The sequence below is a fragment of the Spinacia oleracea genome, chromosome 2 (genome assembly GCF_020520425.1).
Source record: "Spinacia oleracea cultivar Varoflay chromosome 2, BTI_SOV_V1, whole genome shotgun sequence".
In the NCBI taxonomy this organism is placed as follows: Eukaryota; Viridiplantae; Streptophyta; class Magnoliopsida; order Caryophyllales; family Amaranthaceae; genus Spinacia; species Spinacia oleracea.
This window is the reverse complement of record NC_079488.1, coordinates 81,102,037-81,124,466: the sequence shown is the minus strand read 5'-3', so window position 1 is coordinate 81,124,466 and position 22,430 is coordinate 81,102,037. Positions and strand designations below refer to the sequence as shown.

Genomic DNA, 22,430 nt, shown 5'->3' with positions numbered 1-22,430 from the left:
ATACTTGGACCAAGGGCATTATTTCCTTCAAGAGGACATCAAAAAGTCAAAGATTTCATATATGTTAAATGTTTATATACATATTGACCTATGTTTTGATAATTATAGGACCGACGCGATGAATTTTATAGTAATCAACGAGGTCTTGGTCTAATGATAGAGAGTTAGAGACTAAGGGCGTGTTTGGCGGTAGCGTTTGAGGTAGCGGGTAGCGTTTTGACCTATTCACAACGTTATTTGTAAAATATATAAGTGTTTGGCATGATAGCGGGTGAGGTAGCGGTTAGCGGTAGAGGTAGCGATTGAGTAGCTTTTGTCAAACGTTAAAAATAGTAGCGTTTGAAGGTAGTGGGTAACTTTTGATAAAATTATAATAAAATTTTAGGCCCTGTTCGGCAAAATTAGCGGTGGCGGGTAGCGGTTAGCCGTTGAGTAGCGGGTAGCGGTTAGAGTAGCGAGTAGCGGTGAATAGTAGCAGGTAACGGTTAGCTCTCAAAGTAGCGGGTAACTAATATGAGTGTTCGGTAAAAGTAGCGGTTGATATTATAAAATAAAAATAAAAGCTAGAATATTATTTAAAACTTTATTATAAATTTGTCCAACGCTACCCGCTACCTTAAACGCTACTAAATTTATTATAATTTTAACGTTTGACAAAAGTTACCCAACCGCTACCTCAACCGCTAACCGCTACCTAAATCGCTACTTTGCCAAACACTTACAAATTTTACAAGTAGCGTATTGACTAGGTCAAAACGCTACCTGCTACCTCAAACGCTACTGTCGAACCCGCCCTTAGACAAAATATATAGATTTTATTGTATTTTACAATATCAACTGCTATTATTACCAAACACTCATACTAGTTACCTGCTACTTTGACAAATAACTGTTATCTGCTACTATTGACCGTTACCCGCTACCCGCTATTTCAACCGCTAAGCGCTACCCGCTACCGTCAATTTCGCCAAACATACCTAAGGCGACTGTTTGTGTGTATTAGGTGACAAATTTGAACTCCCCTTCCTTCACTTGTTACGCCCTGATAGCTCATTTAGACAAAAAAAACCAACTTTTCTTGACACTTCATAATAACAACACGCATGATTTTTTAACGCTTCAATTTATCATTAACTTTTTTTTTGGTTCTAACAACAATAGTATTGTACTCCGTATTAAATAAAAAAAAGAACACTTTGTGTCATTACCTTTTTTGGGTAAATAACCACAAACAATAATAACATTATGAGATTTATCATCTCCTAATGATTTACCAATTTTAGGTAGACGACATCCACATTTAATTCTCCGTAATATCTTCTAATTCTAAATCGGGTATAACTTTATATAATTATTACTACTAATTTTTTGGTGTTAGCAACCGGTTCATCCTTAAAGCTAATTCGCATTAGGGGCGAGTTTTGGGTTGATAGATTCTAGTCCCCTCCCAATTGTTGTTACGGGGATCGAACACGGGTCATCCCTACCAAATTCAGCCTCAATCACCATTGAACCAACAAACAATTATTACTATTAAATGTCCTATTACCTAACTTCACGTGTGTTATAGAGCCATATAATATAACAACGATGATAAGAAGATGAAATCACATACACATAATATTAGAATCAATGAGGTCTTGACCGAGTGGTTGAAACAGAAGTCTTGTGTAGTGTGTATAATAGGTTTCAGGTACGAATCCCTCCACCCTCATTCGTAATTTATTTACCCTTATAGCTCATTTAACAAAAAAAAAAAAAAACATACACGTATATTAAACCGTTACCTAATAATATACGGAGTAGCAACTATGAATATAAGATACAATCACAAACACGTGTGTTAGAGAGCCACTATGATGTAACAACGATGAAAACAAGATATAATTACATATCGCTTGAATATATATTTTTGACAGGACATGTATAATTACTGCCTAGTCCTAAACTTTACTAACTAAGAAAACATCCAGCACTAATACAATTTTAATTGTGTACTTGTCACGGTAAATAGACTACTCAACCTTAAAGACAATTGAAAGAGAAAGTGGGGAAAGAAAGATTAATAAAATAAAATAATGTCACTATCAAAGGTAGTTGTCCAAGGAACCTAACTTCCCTTCAACATTGCACGTAACGCGCCATTGCAAAATCGGTATGATCTCTATTTATACCAAATGATAAGCATGTATCCTTATCACAACCAAACACTCACCGGATGATAAACCACTTAACTTATCAAGATCTGCTTAACAAATTATCAGCTTTTCATTTAAAAAAAAACCAATCTCCAGAATTCCAAAATATCGTTAAACGAGAACTTATAAGAAAAAATCGTACGAGTTATGGGTTTCTTCACTTTCTATTTTTTTTATTTTTCTAATTTTTTTTATTTGTTCTCTTTCCCATATTTTTAGGGTGGGGCTTTTATTTTTGTTTTCTCTCTCCTCAATTTCCTTGCTCTATAAATGCCTCGTTTTTCTTCTCTGACCCCAGAAACTCCATCAGGAGAGAGAAAGCTCTGTTAGAAAGGCGGAAAACTAGAGAGAGAAACTGAAGGAGAGAGAAACTGTTTCTTTCTCTCTTTTCCTTTTTCGGGGACTGATCTACTTCTTCTTCGAAGTTCAAAGGTACGACTCTTTAATCTTTAATTTTCGCCAATTTCTTTTTTCAATTTTAATTTCTGGATTACTACATGTTTTTAGGTTTTAATTAGTGCTAATTTTTTATTTTTTTTTATTGAAAATTAGGGATTTAGGGATTTTCTCCGGTATCGATCTGAGATTTGGTGGTGAAAATTTGGCTTTTTCACAGAAAATGACGTCATTAAGCAGGGAGCTTGTATTTCTCATACTTCAATTCCTGGAAGAGGAGAAATTTAAGGATAGTGTTCACAGGTAATTAATTAGTTTTATTTATTTTGTTAATTATTTTTTAATTAAGCATAAGAAATTTTTGATTAGCGTAGTAATTTATAAATGATTCCTCTTCTAGTATAGTTTATGTAAAATGTTAATTCTGACGTCATAATGACTTGCTATACGATTAATTTTTTAGCCTTTTTATTAACTTTTTAAAAACATTTGCTTTGTTTGGTAGTAGTGGTGTGTTTGGTTGCTGAGAACCCAAGGAAATTAATTGCTTGTACTTGTTAATTTCCTAATTCATACATTTATCATTAAATGTGGTTGCAAATTAAAGGTCCGAGTTCGTTGGGCGTGAAATGGATATTTCTTTAAGCAAGAGATTGGAACCCTTAAATCTTAGATAGCCAAATGAGCTCAAGATGCCACATTTGCCTTAATGTAATAAGGAATTACGCATAACTGGTAAATAATCGAATTGGGTACATGTAATATTGGGTTGGGATGTATGGGTTTATGTCTCTTTAACAGGGAAATTGGTACCCTATTAATTGGGTTTGGGAGGGTTGGAGTGCATTGGTTGAAGTTAATCATGGACATTTCGGTGCCTCTCCCTGACCTTGCCTTGACATCTGCCTCAATCATGGCAAGTGAATTGAAATAAAGCGCGGGGTTAGTATCTTGTATACAAATTTAACAGCCCCATAAATTAACCCAATCACATTGGTAGTTGGAGCATTAGATTTGTTGAAGAGTTAAACCCCGTTAAAATACCCAATGTCAATTTTTTTTTTTTTGCATCTAAGACCTTAGACGATATTCGAGAATGACATTTAATAGACAGTGCTGCATTACTCATTTGGTAATAGAAGTTTTCTAAAGTTTTAATCTTTTGGTCTTGCTTTTGTTGAGGCTGTCGTGTTTTTTTTATCATGGTCTGCTGTTATATTGTGAAACTGGTCGGTACAGATTGGAACAAGAATCAGGATTTTACTTTAACATGAGGCACTTTGAAGAATTGGTGACTGGTGGAGAGTGGGATGAAGCAGAGAAGTACTTATCTGGTTTCACTAAAGTTGATGACAATAGATATTCAATGAAGATCTTTTTTGAAATCAGGAAGCAGAAGTACCTTGAAGCCTTAGACAGGTGTGTGTTTGTGAATATTAGGTGTAACAGTATGTGTAAGTTATGTTTATTAAAGTGAGCTTTTATATTGTTGGGCTTGTTTTGTCTTCACAATTGCAGTCGAGATCGTGCAAAAGCTGTAGAAATTCTTGTGAAGGATTTAAAGGTTTTCTCGGCTTTCAATGAAGAGCTCTTTAAGGAAATAACACATCTGTTAACCTTGGATAATTTTAGGTATGTGTCAATAGTGTACGAAGGGTCTTTTTCTTTTCTTAGCGGCATGACCTTAAATTGGTATGGTTGGTGAAAAATGCAGAGAAAACGAGCAACTATCAAAATATGGGGATACCAAGTCAGCTAGAAGCATAATGCTTGCTGAACTGAAGAAATTGATAGAGGCCAACCCACTGTTTCGTGATAAACTACAATTTCCAACCTTGAGGAACTCAAGACTAAGGACTCTTATTAATCAGAGGTCAGTGCTAAAGAAAAAAGATCTAGAGTTGGAGGCAGATTGCTTGGGGACTTTGGAGTAGTTTCAGTTGTGCACTTGTGCTGACAATTTATACTATGGCATTGCAGTTTGAATTGGCAACATCAGCTATGCAAGAATCCCAAGCCTAATCCTGACATTAAAACACTTTTTGTGGACCATACATGTGGACCCCCTAATGGCGCACGTGCACCATCACCTGTGACTAATTCATTAATGAATGCTGGCCCCGTTCCGAAGGCAGGAGCTTTTCCTCCACTGGGAGCTCATGGAGTAAGTGAATTAAGATTTTCCTCATCATATGTTGTTCGGAAATTGAAGGATGTTAATTGATTTTATACTTTTAAAATTGTAGCCATTCCAGGCTGCTCCAGCTTCTCTTCCTACACCATCAATTGCTGGATGGATGACAAATCCGTCTCCTGTACCTCACCCTGCTGTTTCAGCTGGGCCCATGGGTTTAGGTGTCCCTAACAATCCAGGTATTTGCATAAGACAAGTTGCCTACAGGTGTTACCCTTATATTACATTTTATGTTGTATGATAGATTATGCTAATGAACACTGAACTTTTCCTTCATTGTCTTTGACGAAGATCAATTCTACTTAATTATTGCATTCAAGCACCATGTTCTGTTTGTAATGTTTTTAACATTTTCAATCAACGTGTCTCGTGCCATGTTAACTACTTCCTAATGCGGAATTTTACTCCATGTGAAGCTGCTATAGTAAAGCGTCCACGTACTCCTCCTAACAACAATGCGATGGATTATCAAACAGCAGATTCTGAACACGTGTTGAAGAGACAAAGACCTTTTGGAGTACCAGAAGAAGTATGTGAAACATTTTTCTTTATCTTATCCTCTTTGAAAGAGTAGAAATGTAGAAACGTTAAAAAATGGCCATAACTACTTCTCCAGGTTAGCTAAAAACTAGTCATGTAGATGTTTATGCCTTTAAAGATCTTTATAAGTTTGATAACATATTAACTAAGATTTGTAAAAACATGTTTATTGGTAACCAGAAGCTTAAAAGAAAATACCTAAAGGTAAAGGTCAATAACTAGAGTTTCTATGACATGTTTCTACTAAGTTTTCTTTTGAGTTCTGAATGACTTGTTTGTGAAATGAGGAACACGACCTTGAAGTTTATGCACACATTTCACTAGAGCTAAGTGGCTGATTTCCATCCTAGACGACGTTTGTAAAATTCTCTAATGCATTTGAAATAATGTTTATTTATAATATTTTCCTGTTTAGGAAAAAGTCGTAGTTAGGAACTTAGGATCATGCAGCGTGATTAACATGATGAGAGTTGGTTTATATTGTTTCCTTTTCTGAACTTGTGAACAGGTTAACAATCTCCCTATCAACATTCTTCCCGTTGGATTCAATCAAAGCCACGGTCAAAGTTCATATTCGTCTCTCGACTTGCCAAGGGATGTTGTCATGAGTTTGAGCCAGGGTTCTACTGTCAAGAGTCTAGATTTCCACCCGTCACAGCAAATTTTGCTCCTAGGTTGCACCCATTGTTGGAGGCCCTCTACTTTTCTTGACCGTTATTGCACTCTTACTGTGATTGATACTAATTTGTTTTGTTGTTTCAGTGGGGACAAACATGGGTGATGTCATGGTGTGGGAATTAGTGAGCAGGGAGAGAATTGCGTACAGAAATTTTAAGGTCTGGGAACTTGGTACATGTTCTATGCCTCTGCAGGTTAGTTCTTTGAAGTGAACTTGCTGAGCGTGTGTCTTTTGATGATCGAATCCTTTCTATGTGCTAATGCCACCACTGATATTTTTGAAACAGGCTTCTTTGGCCAGTGATTACTCTGCATCCATTAATCGTGTCATGTGGAGTCCTGATGGAACCCTTTTTGGTAGTCTGCTCTTTGTTGATTGCTGTTCTTTTCTTGATTTAGTGCTTTCATTTCGACTGCATGCTTCTGAGAAGTTTCTGCTCAAATGTTTTTTGGCGTGTGTGTATGTGGGGGTGGGGGGGGGGGGGGGGTCTATTCCCTCTTTTGTTGGAATCTTGATAATGCTGGTGGTTGGTATGAGTTAATTTTTTAATACTTTTTTTACAATGCAGGTGTTGCGTACTCAAAACATATAGTACATATATACTCCTACCATGGCCCAAATGACCTGAGAAACCACTTGGAGGTTTGTGTTAATTATCAGCTAATGGAATTAAGTCTGTTACTTTCTTGAATTCAAAGCTTTTACACATTGACAATGAAGTGTTTTTATGTCTATACAGATTGAGGCTCATGTTGGCAGTGTTAATGATCTTGCCTTCTCTTATCCTAACAAACAATTGTCTATTGTTACATGTGGAGACGACAGGCTTATTAAGGTTTGTATGGTTTTTTCTGTTATCGATGTCACTCTAATTTGGAATGGAATCTTAGACCTTAAATGTGTTTAGGTTTGGGATGCTGTCACTGGGGCCAAGCAGTATACATTTGAGGGTCATGAATCACCAGTATATTCTGTATGTCCACATCACAAGGAAAGTATTCAGGTAAGGATCTGTTTTTATCATTTGAGTTTACCCAAATGTTTCCTTCAATTTCTTTGCTTTGGTCCATAATTAGAATGGTCATTTTTGTAGCAGTTACATTGTATTATATTGGATCTTCTTGTGTAGGAACTGGAAAGTAGAACGTCTTATATGTTTTACTGTATTTTGTGGTTTCAGCCATAGATTGATAAGTATATTTTCTACTGCTTGGTTTACTTCGTAGAAACTGAAAGTTGCATCACTCGTTTCAGTTCATTTTCTCCACTGCAACGGATGGAAAAATAAAAGCATGGCTGTATGACAATGTCGGTTCAAGAGTAGATTATGATGCGCCGGGCCACTCATCAACAAGGATGGCTTATAGCGCAGATGGGCTAAGGTAAAGATTATGCCCCCCTTCCAGTGCATCTGTGTCAACGTGAATTTTGAACTTGTCTTTTACATTGCCTTTTTAATCCACTGATAATTATTCTCCCCTGAAGATTGTTCTCATGTGGGACCAACAAAGAAGGAGAATCCTTCCTTGTGGAATGGAATGAAAGTGAAGGAACTGTCAAGCGTACATACCTTAGTCTTGGAAAGCGGTCTGTTGGAGTTGTGCATTTTGATACAACCAAGAACAGGTTCCTTGCTGCTGGGGATGAGTTTACAGTCAAATTTTGGGATATGGATAGTGTTAACATTTTAACTACAACCGATGCTGGAGGCGGGTTGCCGGTAATGTTCTGAACTAACCTGTTATTAGAAAATTATTGCTTGGGTTTTATCTTTTTACGAATTTTTTTATCCTCACTTGCATCTTGGTGTTATATACCAGGCTTCTCCTTGTATCCGGTTTAACAAGGAGGGGACGTTAATGGCTGTGTCAACCAGTGACAATGGCGTAAAAATTCTAGCTAATTCTGATGGGATTAGGCAACTGCGTGCTGTGGAAAATCGCCCATTCGATACTTCTGCTTCTGCTGCAATTGTCAAGGTATTTTCAGTCCTCTCAAGTTGGTATCTTCTCCTTCGACCTCTCTCTCTAGAGAGGGGTCAATATGCTCCTTTTACTTTGTACCAAAATAGAATGAAAGAAAATGTTTCTTGTTTCTAAGTTAAAGTACGGCTGGCTCACTTGGCTGGTTGCTTATCCAGGGCCCTACACTAGGCGTATTTCCTGCTGCAAGTGCTGCGATGGGATCAAGTATTGCAGAAAGAACTGCTGCTGTGCCTCCCATGGTTGCTATGGTATCTGTCTTATGTTCACACTTTGTTTTCCGTTTCGAATTTGTCATCATTATAGCTAATCACTCTTATTTGAACATTATATGACTTGCAATAACTTTCACTTCTAATTGGTTTGCAGAATGCTGATAATCGAAACCTAGTAGACGTGAAACCAAAATTTCTCGACGAGTCTGCAGACAAGTCGAAGATCTGGAAGCTCACTGAAATCAACGAATCTTCACAGTGTCGGTCACTGAGACTTCCTGATAGTATATCAGCTATGAGGGTAGGTCTTTGGTGTTCTTTCCATATGGTATCCTTTTCTAGGTCTAATGTCTGCATTAATTTTGTTTGGACACTATTGGTCATTTGTTTGGTCATTTGTTAGGTCATACATTCAAGATTTACTATTCTTCGGACTTACTAATTGTCTAAGAGCTTCTTGTCTGCTATTAGCAGCTGCATCTGTTTGTATCTGATTGCTTTGTGTTGGATTTTTCACTTAAGCTGCATTGTTTCAACGAAAAACACTTTCAAAGGGAAAGGAACTGTAAACTAGTGATACTTTATTTACGTGATAACTTCAGCAGTTTTGATGAGACAGAAACTAAATTGTTTTTTTTTTTAATTCCTAGGTTAATCTTTTTACGGTATTAACTAATTCCCTTATCCCCTTGTGAACCGGAAACTGAAAAAGTTGAATTATAACATGAAAGTGCTTCATTTTTGGCCTAATTTAGCAAATTAGGCGGCCAATTGCGAGATCATACTAGTGAGTTGGGTAACTATGAATTGAACTTAGAAGATAGTGAATTGTCTTCCTCATGCACTTCTATTTTAAGTGAGTGGGGGATTTGCTTCTGCTGCTGTAGTTGTTGGCTGTTCCTGCACACTGTACACGGCTTTCTGCAGTTGGAATAATGTAATATATTGATTATCGTCCTGTTATATTTCAGGTTTCAAGGCTGATTTATACGAATTCAGGATTTGCCATGTTGGCATTAGCATCAAATGCTGTACACAAACTTTGGAAATGGCCTAGGAATGAGAGAAATTTGTCTGGCAAGGTATTGTATTTAGAAGGTAGATTTATATTATTGTCACTATGAGCCTACCCAATTCCCTGGAGTTAACACTTCTGTTTTCAGGCGACTGCAAGTGTCCCTCCCCAATTATGGCAGCCTTCAAGTGGCATATTGATGACAAATGATTTAAGTGAGACAAATCCGGAAGATGCAGTTTCTTGCTTTGCACTTTCGAAGAATGATTCTTATGTGATGTCCGCTTCAGGCGGGAAAATTTCCTTGTTCAATATGATGACTTTCAAGGTAATCATTATTGTCAGTTTTCGTTCATTCAATCCCCATGCAAATGCCACCTTACATATATTTTTTTGAAACCATTGCAACTTTTGCACAAATATGTTATTTTATCTCTACTTGGAAAGTTTATCACTCAAGGTTTTTCATGTTAGCTTTTCCTTTATAAGTTTATTACTCACCCATCATTTTCTAGATCTTAAGATTTTGATGTACCATGCAAGCAACTTTCCTTCCTTAATGATGGCGAGAGCTTCAGAGCAATAAATTGTTTTAACCTCTTTGTTTCATGGGCAAGTTAAGGACAATATTTTTTGTTACCAAGAGCTTTAGCCTTTTGTTTCTTTGGCCAAGACAGAAACAGATGACTGGGGCAGGGGTTGCATTGCTGTTAGTCATTTTAGGTGGTATGTTTTGGTCGGCTTTTAACTAGTACAATGCCTTTGGTTTCCATAATGCAGACCATGACGACATTCATGCCCCCACCACCAGCAGCAACATTTTTGGCGTTCCATCCTCAAGATAACAATATAATTGCTATTGGCATGGAAGATTCATCTATTCAAATATACAATGTTCGAGTTGATGAGGTGCCGAGCTTGCTGCTTATCTATACCTTTCCAACTAAATAATTCTTGTTAGATAAAACAATTGCATGAAATTGTTGGATGCATTTTCTATACAGGTCAAGACAAAACTTAAAGGACACCAGAAGAGGATTACAGGTCTCGCATTCTCGAATGTTCTAAATGTACTTGTGTCTTCGGGGGCTGATTCTCAGGTAACATGTTATGTACTCGTAATTTGTTAGTGCTTCTAAAATAGTAGTAGAAATGAAATGTTGATGGTCCAAGCATTCTTTGTGTTGGATGGTGCCGGTATAAAAACACACTGGCGAATTACTTGATATGTACAAATTAATAGTTACATCTAAAGGATTCTATCAAACAGAGTATTGGTTATGTCTATGATAGTCTTTTAACTAGTTGTTTACATATATTTTCCAGCTGTGTGTTTGGAGCATGGATGCATGGGAAAAGTTGGCATGTAAACCTCTACAAATACCCAGTGGCCGATCTGTGAATCAACTCTCGGATACACGTGTCCAATTTCACCAAGATCAGACACATTTGTTGGCAGTGCACGAAACACAGATTGCTATATATGAGGCTCCTAAACTTGAATGTCTGAAACAGGTACTTTAATTTTGTAATGGGTATCTTTCCCATTCACTTTGAACAAATGGTACCTTTGAACATTGAAATTGACCCTTTTTTGTGCTGTCACCAGTGGTTTGCCCCAGAAGCCAGAGGCCCGATAACACATGCTACATACTCCTGTGATAGCCTGTCAATATATGTAAGCTTTGAAGATGGAAGTGTCAGCATTCTCACTGCTTCAAATCTGAGGTTAAGATGTCGAATTAACCCCAATGCTTACCTACCTCCTAATCCAAGGTGCAGATGATAATAATTTATTTACATTGTGTAATAAGTTTGTACTTTTGATTGCCTCTAACAAGCAACCATTTTCTGTGCCTTGAACAGTACGAGAGTTTACCCACTCTGCATAGCTGCACATCCTTCAGAAGCCAATCAATTTGCATTAGGACTTACAGATGGTGGCGTTTGTGTGCTTGAGCCCTTAGAATCAGATGGGCAGTGGGGTACCCCACCTCCTGCAGAAAATGGTGCTGGAACCAGCAATCCATCTGGAGCAGCCGGGACAGATCAGGCACCAAGATGATTGATTGGTTTTCTGTCTTTTGCTAATCAACCAAAGGTGATCTTTTTGTACAGTCAATCACCTTGATCCTGGTTTCGCCGCACTTGTTATTTTTTAGAGGGAAGCTGCAGGACCCAGGTATTACCATCGTAGAATCTTCATTAGTCAACCTTCTGAATTTGGAATTCATTCTCTCATGGATGAGGCACAGGAATTGGCAACCATCCAACTTTCAATTCGTAGACACAGTGATTATCAATTATTCACCTTGAACGAGATTTAGAGTATGGGATTTGGTTGTTTATCTGCAGAGGGAAGGATGGATAGGTCATGGACCGGATCTGTATGACTAACCCCATATGTTTTCTTTGATATTGGAGGGACCGATGTTCTTTTTTCTTCCCTTTCTCAGTATTTTTTTACAACGAAATTAGCTTAATTTTTTAGGGGGATACTATTAGCATCGTTTAGAGTTGGGTTGAAATTGTATTGCAGCGTAGTTTGGTTAAGGGAACAAAAGATCTGTATTGCAGTGTAGTTTGGTTAAGGGAACAGAAGATCTGTAATTCATAATGGGTTTTATACTTGGAATTCTTCTAGTCTTGTATTAGTTGGTATATCTTGATCAAACTCTTGTTTCATCGTAGCACTTGACTGCACAAATCAATGGTTGGGAAAGTACTACTATGCCGTGCAATGTAGAAGAAGAAATATACTCCGTATTCAGATGGTGGGGAAAGTACTACTATGCTCCATTGTTCATATCCCTTGGACAGCTTGGTCTCCTAAATGAAGTCATGCGACTTTAAGAAGAGAAAATTAATCACATTGGACTAGGCATAATAAACTAGACGGTTTGAGTAACCAAATTATTGCGAAACTTAACTAACCATATTAGTAATCCTTTAAGAACACCATGCCTATGTTGGAGTTTTTTTTTTTTTTTTTTTTTTTTTTTTTTTTTTGGAGAAAAAGGTAACACGAGCTATTTATTAAATCAAATCAAGTTATGCCAAAGTATTGATACTTTGAGGGAACAAATTACTCCAAATAATCTCTGAATTACCACAATATTGCTACTAGGTGAGCAACCGTGTTACAAGTCCGATGATGCGATATATTAAAGAAATACAAGCATAAGGTATATTTGTTAATATCATCGTACACTAAATGAATAGGAGAACGACCACCTTCCGGATATTTCGTTGGTTGAACCACATTAATAGGGGTACCCCATTAATAGCGTCACATTCTACCAAAACTCGATTATAGGCAAGCCTTTTTGCTATTTGGACGATCATTATCAAAGAAAGCCAAATTTCTACACCTCCAAGATGCCCGCAAAAGAGCAGCTGAAATGCTAACCTCCTTTGTCTTACTCTTACAATCCACAAACGAAGAAGAGGGAGCATCCACGAAGCCATCACCAATGTCACAATGTCGTCAAACTTTTTTGGCTGCATCACGATCATTACAAAAAAAAACAAAAGAATAATTCTTTTGTCTCAATGGCCACATTGATAAAAATCTAAAATATTTATTTTTAATATTTTTACCTCTTTTGTATACGCAAGGTCAGGCGGGAAAAGGCTATATGTACACCTAGTTTACAAGATTCTATTGTACAACACCATTAATTTGTTGACACATCATCAAACCCACTAAAAAAATGAGAATAAAATACAATAAATATGTCATTTCAACCAATAGAAAAGCATGGTGTACAAAATGCTTTGTACATTAGGTGTACATGTAGTAGGATCCAGGTCAGGCGTGCAATGTGCCACGTCCGTGAGTGTGGGTTGGGCTCTTCTTACTGCCCGTCATAACTTTCACAAATTCTTATTTACAATGGGTGTACAATAAATATTGTACGCCGGAGTAAAAGTTAACTCAAAATGCTTAAAAGTTAAGCATATATAAGTAAAAGTTATCTATTTTTCAGTTATAAATTTTTTCATTTTAATAAAACTTATTTCTTCAAAATAACTAATAATGTATAAAATTAATCATTTAACCCTTCAAAATATTTATCTATCAATTTTTTTTACTAATATAAAAGTTAATCAAAACTAGGTTAAAGTTATAAAAAAAGGGTTAAAGTTATATTGGTGTACAATAAATTTTTTTTACACCTTGTGCGCACAAGACCTTTTGCATAACTTTTTGAGTTGTATAATCAGTGCTTGACTTGCGTAAAACGACTAATTGATTTCTTTGACTATTTTGTACCCATCACCGCATATTTGCATATTATTCTTTCTAATTTCCAAGGCAATCAATCAGGGGATGTTTACCATCACATAAATATTCATCTTCTCCAATTAAATGAAAACCGATAAATCACTACTGTCTCGAGCATTTCTTAAGAGCTTCAGAATTTGATTTTTCGTTGTACCAAAGGGTTAAAGTCGTGTATCCCTGAACGTCAATTGTTACGAGTTTGTGTGTACATGACAGGGTAAATTCGACTTTAGGACAATGATCTTGATTCTTGTCCCGCCACAACATTGTTACATATAAGTTCGTTTTAATTCCAGTTGTTATTAGTCATAGTTCCAACTGCCTACGCCTTAATTTTTTTTTTTTTTTGAGAGAACAAACAAGAAACAACTTCATATAACTTGAGAGAAAACGCCAATCATATTTTGATAATTATTAGATACACCGGGATGTACCGTACACCCAAGAGTATTTTTATGTCAATGGTGGTCTCTCTCACATTTTTCTCATCACCGTACACCTAAGTGCACCTAATATGTTCTAATCATATTTTGAAGATGTACACAAATACTCCGTGATAAAACTATATACACACGCACATATTCCTTTGAGAGCTCTTCTCGGTAGAGAATAAAATCCTCTTCAGATGTAAATTTATAATTCTAATCACATTAATTTTCCTATTCCAATTTGGACTAAAGTTTGTGATAGTATAAATATGACTTTCAGGGCTTTTACACAATCTAACATTTCTATTCTGAGAGTGATGGATAGTTCGGTTGGTTAGAGCTTCCATCTCGATTACAGGTGATTATGAGATCGATTCTCATCCCCGTCCTTATAGCTCATTAGCACACAAAAAAAAACATTTCTATTGGCCATTGTCTGAACCGAATATTTCACTAATAAGATCGAACCGCAACTTTATTTATAAATCTAACTTAGTAGCAAAATAACACATCAACAACGGTGATCGCAGCAACAAATATAGCCTGATACTCTGAGGGATTTTTTCGAGGCATACTCCAAAGGCATTATATACTTCAAAGCATTATTTACGACATTCGTATAGAATGCAATTACCGGGTATTATCGTTTGGCATATGCCGTAATAATCATCATCGTTTTTTGTTTTTTTTGTTTTTTTTTTTGTTTTTTTTTGACATATGCTTAATTTGCAAAATTAAAGAGTTTACGCACTATTACAAAATACAAGTTACCGAGAAAGAAAATCTACCAGGAACATACAAAACACTTATGTAACAAACTAAAAAGTAACTACTCACGTCCGAAAGGGAAGCATTTTCTTCTTTGGTGAACCCATGATTGTCTACACAACTTTGTTTACAACAACAAACATTGTTTAGCGTGCCAAAGCCCTTGTTGCTGGTGATCTCCTTACAGTAGAATAAGTTCGGAAGGTAAACATAGAGAGACCCCTTGGAATACCTGTGGAACTCAGAAACAAAAGAAAGGAGAGGAAGAGTAGTAACGTCACATATTGGTTGCAAAGAGTTTATGATAATCTCACAAGCAATATAAATCCTTAAAAGGTTAAAGGACTCGGTAAGCATGCTATGAATCCCCAAAAAATGAGGAGCAGCGTTCAAATAGAAAATTTTGAAAGCATTGAGAAACATTCTCACCACTAACCTAAAATGAGAATTAACCAAAGTCAATCTCAATGACCAAACTACAACACAAACTCATGAACCCCTAAACCCCCTTCCACACATACCTCCTATTCTCAAACTAAACCTTCCAAGACCACTACCAAAGACAATTGTATATTCCTTGCCAAGACCCATGACGCCTGCTCCAAAATCCTCACTCCAAACTCCAGAGGAAGAAGGAACATCAAATATTATAACCTCTCTACACCTATTCATTAAACCCAACATGATTACTTCAACCAACGAATTTGAAAAATCCCACATAAAACCTCTAAAGACACACGACATATTTGAAAACCCCAGCATAATAACAACAACAACAACCTCAAATTGGTACCAATACACCAAAATAAAGAGAAACAAAACAACCATCACCCACAGGCCACAACAACATCCTGGCAAAATGATCCATCAAGGAAACCAACTTAACAACTTGTGGTCTAGAAATTCTAAATAAGATAATACTTACTAAACCACATCAATTAACAACGTAACTAAACCAAAACAAACAACTAAAAACTAATTAACTCAACAAAGCAGGAAGTCAGAAACGAGGAAAACCCGACTACTACAAAATCAAAAGCAGAAACCCTAACCCATCTTTCACCTTTTATTATCAAGATCGGTGTATTTCTGACACGACAAGACAACGACGACCAAGATAGCTCCGATTTGATTCCCTTCATCGCCTTTATCGTCAAGATCGGTGTATCTCCGATACCACAAGACGGCGACTACAAGAGTAGCTTTTATTTGAAAGGTCGGGATCCCTCAAAACCAATTCCAAAAGCCGAGAAAAGCTCCTAATTTCCCAAATAAACCCTTGGCCGTACTTTATCTTTACCGACTATTTTACGACGGCGACGTACGAAATAGATCTGAGATTAGAAGTCGACAATTATTGAATCCCGGATCAGATTTGATCGATCTCCACCCACTAAAACGTTGAGATAACCACCAACAACGCGGTGAATCGCCTACTAAAACAATTCCGAATAAAAAATTACCAGATCCGGCGAGAAGAAGCACACTAAGAGGAGGTAGAAGCTTCTCTTTCGACCAAGCTTCGCTCCGTCTTCTTCTCCCCAGCCAGAAACACGATGCTACGCCGCTAATACAACAGGGTAGCAGGCTCGCTGACGACCGTTTAGCGAAAGGTGGCCACCAGCGAGTCGGCTAAGGTGGCAGCTAGGGTTATTGTTTTGACTTTTATTTAAGAGAGAAGATAGAGGAAATATTTCACCTACGAAGACTTTCAGTCTAAATTCCATAATAATAATAATCATCATAATTGCTGCCAAATTATGAGAAATAAAAATTTCTCGATCGAGAAAATAAAAACAAAGTACTACGCACTACCTTCGTCATAAAGATCTTTACAGTTAATATATATTTGCATAAATATTAAGATAAAAGTAGAAAAGTTGGTTGAATATAAATAAAATATGGATAAAGTAACATAAATGTATAAAAATGTGGGTAGGTGTAAGAAAAAAAATGAATAAAGTAAGAGAAAGTGAGTAAAAAAATGTAAATATTGTGGGGGTAAAAATAGTAAAATAGTAAATTGTCAGGGAAAAAATAGAATAAAACAAAGTGTAAATAATATTATGAAACGGACTAAAAACGGAAGTGTAAAGATCATTTTGAAACGGATGTAGTACTTCACAACGAGCATAAGGGGGCTGATACACCACTACTCAGGAGTCAGGATAACAACTTGGACAACTTTAACCAATATTTGAGACTATCGTTTAAGACCGAGGGCTAGAGCTGTCAAAACGGTTACTCGAGTCGGGTCCGGGTCTGGTCATTTCGGGTCTCGGGTCATGATCTAGTCGGGTCGTGTCGAGTCATTTCATCACCGGGTGCAGGTCGGGTTCAGCCAGGTTGAAAATTTGTCGGGTCATATCGGGTTATTTTTCCATTTCAGTATAGGTCGGGTTCAGTTCGGGTTCGGCTCGGGTCTTTTTCTAGTCGGGTACAATTACGGATTCTGGTCTTAACGAGTCGGGTTAAGTTCGGATCGGATAATTACCGGGTCGATTAAAATTCAGGTAGGGTTCACTATCGGACACGGGTTAAGACCGGGTACGATAGCTATTAGGTTTAGTCAAGTTTTAACCTTATAATTAACTTTTATAAATTTGGTTAATTTTGGTTTAACGCTTTTCACTTGTTCTAGATTAGGTAATTATAAAAAATAATATTAACTTGATTTAAGTTATTATTTAGTTAGGTCAATGACAAATCGGATTGGCAACAGGTCGCGTAAATTCAGGTAACGAGTTATCACGAATTGTGTCAATAACAGGTTTCATCAGGTTATAATCGGTTTCTGGTTGACATTGGGTGGGGTGTTGAATCGGGGACGGGTCATTTTTCGGTCGGGTAAGCTGACTCAGTTTTGTTATCGGTTATATTTCGGTCGGGTGTCAGGTTCGGGTCCGGGTCATGCATTAACGGTTCGATATTGATCGTCGGTTTTAACGGGTTGGATACGGTCGAGTTACGGCTTTCCTATTTTAACATAATTTCGGGTCTCGGGTCGGGTCCGGGTCCTTAGAAATACAGGTCGGTTTAGGTCGGTTTCTCGGGCCGGGTCAATTTTTGACATCTCAGATTCGAATTCCCCCGTCCCTATTTGTAATTTATTTGTCCTTGTGGCTCATGCCCAAAAAAAACAATTTTTATTTTATTTTGCCATAGGTCGTCATATTGAAAATCACAAATCTCATAGGAGAAAGAGTGAGTAAAAAGGAAGGACAAAATTAAGAGTAAATCTGAGAAATTAAGAAGTTGTGTACCATTACCCATATATAAACATTATATATATACTTCAACTTCTCATCACATTTCCATCACTCAAGAAATGAAAGAGCCTAGCTACATTTTTCACACAATCAACAAATCAATCAATACCCAGTATTTAAAAAGGAAGATCATGGATTATTAAGATGACATGTGTCATCTCATATTTCCTCTATTATTTTATTCACTACACCAAAATAAGCTTTTCACAGCGCTTTTATCATTTAAACACAGCGCTTATAAAGCGCTGTGAATTACTAGCGCTGTTAAAAAAATAATAGCGCTTTTAATAAGCGTTGTTGATGTTGCTACATTTAGCAGCATTCTAATTTTATTGAAAGATGATTTTTTAATAGCAATAAAAAATAAAGCGCTATTATTTAATACAAACAATAGCGTTTTATGAAAAACGCTATTGATTAGGTGCTGTTAATTATCATTTATGTTGTAGTGATTTTTTTCAATTTTTCCTTTTGTGGTTTGTTTCACAATTATTTTACAGGTTTAACACCCCAATTCATCTTCCTCATTCAAAATCAATTCACCATTTAATTCATATAACTTCTTCCATCCCATCTCCCTCATTCAATTTCTTTTTTGGTAAGAGATTTTTGAATTTTAAAACATTATTATAGAGCCTTTGATAATTCGTTTGTCTGATTAGAGTAATTGAGAAACAAAATATTATAATACGTAAATTAGTAGTAAATTTATTTTATATATTCATAATCAATTAGATAAAAAATTAGCGACGCAGGATGATACGATCTAAAATCTATCATAGCCCAGTCACCCGCGATGAATAATTTTTTTAAACCCATCACCCACCAAACTTTCCTCCATTCCCACCCACTTGGGCGGATGCACAGGGGTCTTCGAAAAAACTTGCCCCACATACAATCTGATATCCTTATATTCAAAATAGCTAATACTCCGTAATCCACTCTTTCTTTCAACTACTTCGTAACTTTTAAATATAGGGAAATTCTCTATGGTAGCATTATACTTCTGTAAATTCTCATTGGTAACAAAATATTTACCACTTTCTCTAAAATAGCATTAGTATTTTGAGTTTTCTCTAATCTAACATTATTTATTACGTTCCACCAAATTAACCTAATTAGAGATAACCATTTTTCTCAAAAACAATAATCACTAATGTCCTCCAAACATTCTGATAATTAAAATCTTTAAAACTCCTCATTTCCCCCTTTCTTTTCTTCGTTTTTTCCCTCTCACCCATTCGTCTCCTTCACCTCTGTCTGTTTCTTTTTGCAGGTTCTTTAATGGGGATAATGGGTCAAGCTCATGGTACGCAACTTCCATTACAAGTATGGTTATGTTCGAGTTTCCGACACACGAAGCAACTTGTTTGTGTAATTTTAGGATGATAAGTATGAATGTTCGTCACAGAGACTGTTTTCCATTGAAATCGTACATACTTGCTGACGGTAAACCCGAATTTGGTACACGAAGTTCAAGGTTAAGCGTATATAATGTAAGTGAAGAACAAGATCACTCAGTGAAGTCTGTGACAAAATATGTGCAGAAACAAATTCATCATGTATGCATCAACTTCTCGTTATTGCAAACCGAGAAGGAAACACCAAAACCATGATTTCATTCAATTGGATCATACCTACTAATTAACCATAGTTTGTAGTGGATCGGTTAATTATGTCGATCTAAAGTAGTGAAATAATGTTAGAATAGAGAGAACTCAAAATACTAATGCTATTTTAGAGAAAGTGGTAAATATTTTGTTACCAATGAGAATTTACAAAAGTATGATGCTACCAAAGAGAATTTCCCTTAAATATATTGACATAAGCTTATTATGATATTAAAATTGATTGTATTAGCTATAATATTGATAAGATTATTTAAAAGTGACATACATAAAATTGCATTTGTTTACTGATTTTTAAGAGATACATGGTGTCTAATAATAATAATATACACTTTCTATTATTGAAATTTTGTTACGGGCATGATGCATAAGCTGGGGTTTAAGGACCGACTAAAAATCTTATTTTTTTGGTGCATCTCGTCAGTTTCCTACTTCGTACTTTATAATGGTTTCCCTTCTAAGAAGTTTACTTCCAGTAGAGGTTTTCGACAAGGACACCTCATTTCTCCATTCCTGTTTCTTATATGTGTTGAAGGCTTTTCGTCTCTTCTCAGTGAGGCGGAAACCAGGGAATATATTGGGGTTAGAATTGGGAGACACGTTCCCCCGGTCTCACACCTCTTTTTTGCTGATGATACTTTGCTTTTTACAAGGGCAAGAGAAACAGAAGCGGACTCGATCATGGAAATTATGACGACTTATGAGCTAGCCTGGGGTCAAAAAAATAATCTCAAAAAGTCGGAGGTCTCTTTCAGCTAAAATGTAAGTTCTAATACATAAAATATGCTTCTCTCGAAGTTGAACTTTAAAGCTGTTGAAGAGCACGAGAAATATCTAAGGCTCCCCACCTTTGTGGGAAGATCTAAGAAAGTTGTTTTCTAAGTAATTCAAGACCGGGTTTGAAAGAAAGTCAAAGGGTGGAAAGAAAGATGTTTGTCGAGAGCTGGAAGGGAAGTTTTATTGAAAGCAGTAGCAAAAGCAATACCCACTTATACAATGCAATGTTTCAAAATACCGGAAGGAGTCATTAATGACATGAACAAAGTATGCTGGAGATTTTGGTGGGGCCAAAAAGGGATTTAAATAAACTAGCACTGATAAGATGAAAAAAGCTATGCAAAGCCAAGGATGACAGGGGTATAGGTCTTAGGGACCTAAGTGCATTTAACAACGCTCTAATGGCGAAACAGTGCTGAAGACTAACCTCGAATCCGGACTCCTTTGATGCAGGTGTACTAAAAGGCAAATACTTTCCCCATTCAAAATTTTGGGAGGAGAAATTTCCCTTAAACGCAAGCTACACTTGGAGGTCAATCCTCATGGTAAGAGAGCTCCTACAACAAGGGTCAAGATGGATAGTTGCTGATGGTCGGAAGGTAAACTTTTGGAGGGATAAGTGGCTGTCGGACCTCCCGGATGGTCGTATTTTCTCTATCACAACCTCATGGAGATACTGATTGTTCAGTGGCAGACTGGAGGGGGGATAACAGAGTGGGGTGGAAGGAAGATGAACTGATTCAAGTTGTTACAGATGAAAAACTGAAAGCAATAAAGCAAGTGGTATTTTATGAAAGTGGCACTTCTGACTTCCTTGCCTGGAGTCACACGAAGAATGGGCAGTGTAGTGTGCGGAGTGCGTACCACCAAGAGATGCAACAAATGAGTTGGAATGAAGAGGGGGGGGGGGTCTGGTAATGATCCGAATAAATAGCTATGGTCCAGAATTTGACGAGCAACTGTCCCTCAAAGGTGAAATCACTTGTATGGAAGGCTGTGAGCAATCGCCTCCCTATCATGAGCTCTTTGGCTCGTAGGGGTATGAATGTTGACACGACTTGTACACGGTGCGATGAGGGCTGCGAAGATATCTCTCATCTAGTGCTTGACTGTGCTTAGAGCAAGATGTTGTGGCGCTTGTCTCCAGCCAGACTGAGGGAACGGAGGGCCACAAACTTCGACTTTGTGTATTGGTGCAGGGACATATATGGCACGTAATGCACTGTTCCGAGGACGTGGGAGGTGATTATGATGATTATTTGGCAAGTCCGGAATGCGAGGAATATGTGGGTGTTTGAAAGGAAAAGAACGGACCAAATGCTACTCTGTGAACGAGCTCTGAAGCTCCTTGGTGACCACGAGCTGACGATGGCTAGAGATGTTGCCCACCCTCCTACCAGTGCACCACTGCAAGTGCACTGGATGCAACCTGTGTGTGCTCCTTTCAAGCTCAACATAGATGCAACTGTTTTTGGGGAAGAGTGTGGGGTTTCCCGTCAAAAAAAAAGAGAGCACTGATGCAACGGAGATTCTATCATTTTCATCCATCATAAGACATGAAATTGTTAGAACAAAAAAAAGTAAAAAAAAAGACCACGTACTCCGTAGTACTAAATTGTTTATGACTTATTACTACAAGAAACACATTTCAAAAGATATTGACGATCTGACATTTTTTTCTTTGATTTTACCAATCTATTAATTATAAAGCCAAAAAATATATGACCAAAGAAATTACGCTTTTTTCATTAAAAAATAAATAAATAATTATTTTTTTAACTAAAATCATGATGAATACCATGTATAACTTTTATTTTACACCAAAAATCACGTACAAATTGGATTATATAGACATTTTAAACAATTTTCTCAACTTTTCGACCATATATTTGTGATGTATTAAACCATTGGTTAAAATACTTTACGAAGGAGAACAAAAAGGTACATTAAATAGTGATTTATTAATATTAGTTTATATGTATTATAAAATTTAAGCCTCCATTGCGCGCATAAAATACCACTAATATTCCCTAAAAAAAAAAATAACAGTAAT

General features: G+C 36.7%; 1 protein-coding gene across 3 annotated transcripts; it reads left to right on the top strand.

Moving 5' to 3' along the window:
* Positions 1 to 2,472: 2,472 nt before the first annotated feature.
* On the top strand, positions 2,473 to 11,860 carry LOC110800575 (topless-related protein 4). Of its 3 annotated transcripts, none has more exons than XM_022005890.2 (26): positions 2,473 to 2,630; positions 2,751 to 2,897; positions 3,834 to 4,013; positions 4,113 to 4,226; positions 4,309 to 4,467; positions 4,575 to 4,758; positions 4,841 to 4,967; positions 5,214 to 5,317; positions 5,837 to 6,002; positions 6,091 to 6,200; positions 6,294 to 6,363; positions 6,576 to 6,649; positions 6,747 to 6,842; positions 6,915 to 7,010; positions 7,262 to 7,389; positions 7,493 to 7,727; positions 7,828 to 7,986; positions 8,148 to 8,240; positions 8,359 to 8,505; positions 9,176 to 9,286; positions 9,368 to 9,547; positions 10,000 to 10,128; positions 10,224 to 10,319; positions 10,546 to 10,734; positions 10,829 to 10,995; positions 11,086 to 11,860. In XM_022005890.2, the coding sequence occupies exons 2-26, from the start codon at positions 2,818 to 2,820 to the stop codon at positions 11,282 to 11,284; spliced, it is 3,393 nt and encodes a 1,130-aa protein (XP_021861582.1). In that variant the 5' UTR covers positions 2,473 to 2,630; positions 2,751 to 2,817; the 3' UTR covers positions 11,285 to 11,860. The 3 variants fall into 3 exon arrangements, with proteins under 3 accessions (XP_021861582.1, XP_021861579.1, XP_021861580.1); XM_022005887.2 differs by having other exon boundaries at positions 5,205 to 5,317; XM_022005888.2 differs by having other exon boundaries at positions 2,476 to 2,630; positions 2,815 to 2,897; positions 5,205 to 5,317.
* Positions 11,861 to 22,430: the final 10,570 nt, after the last annotated feature.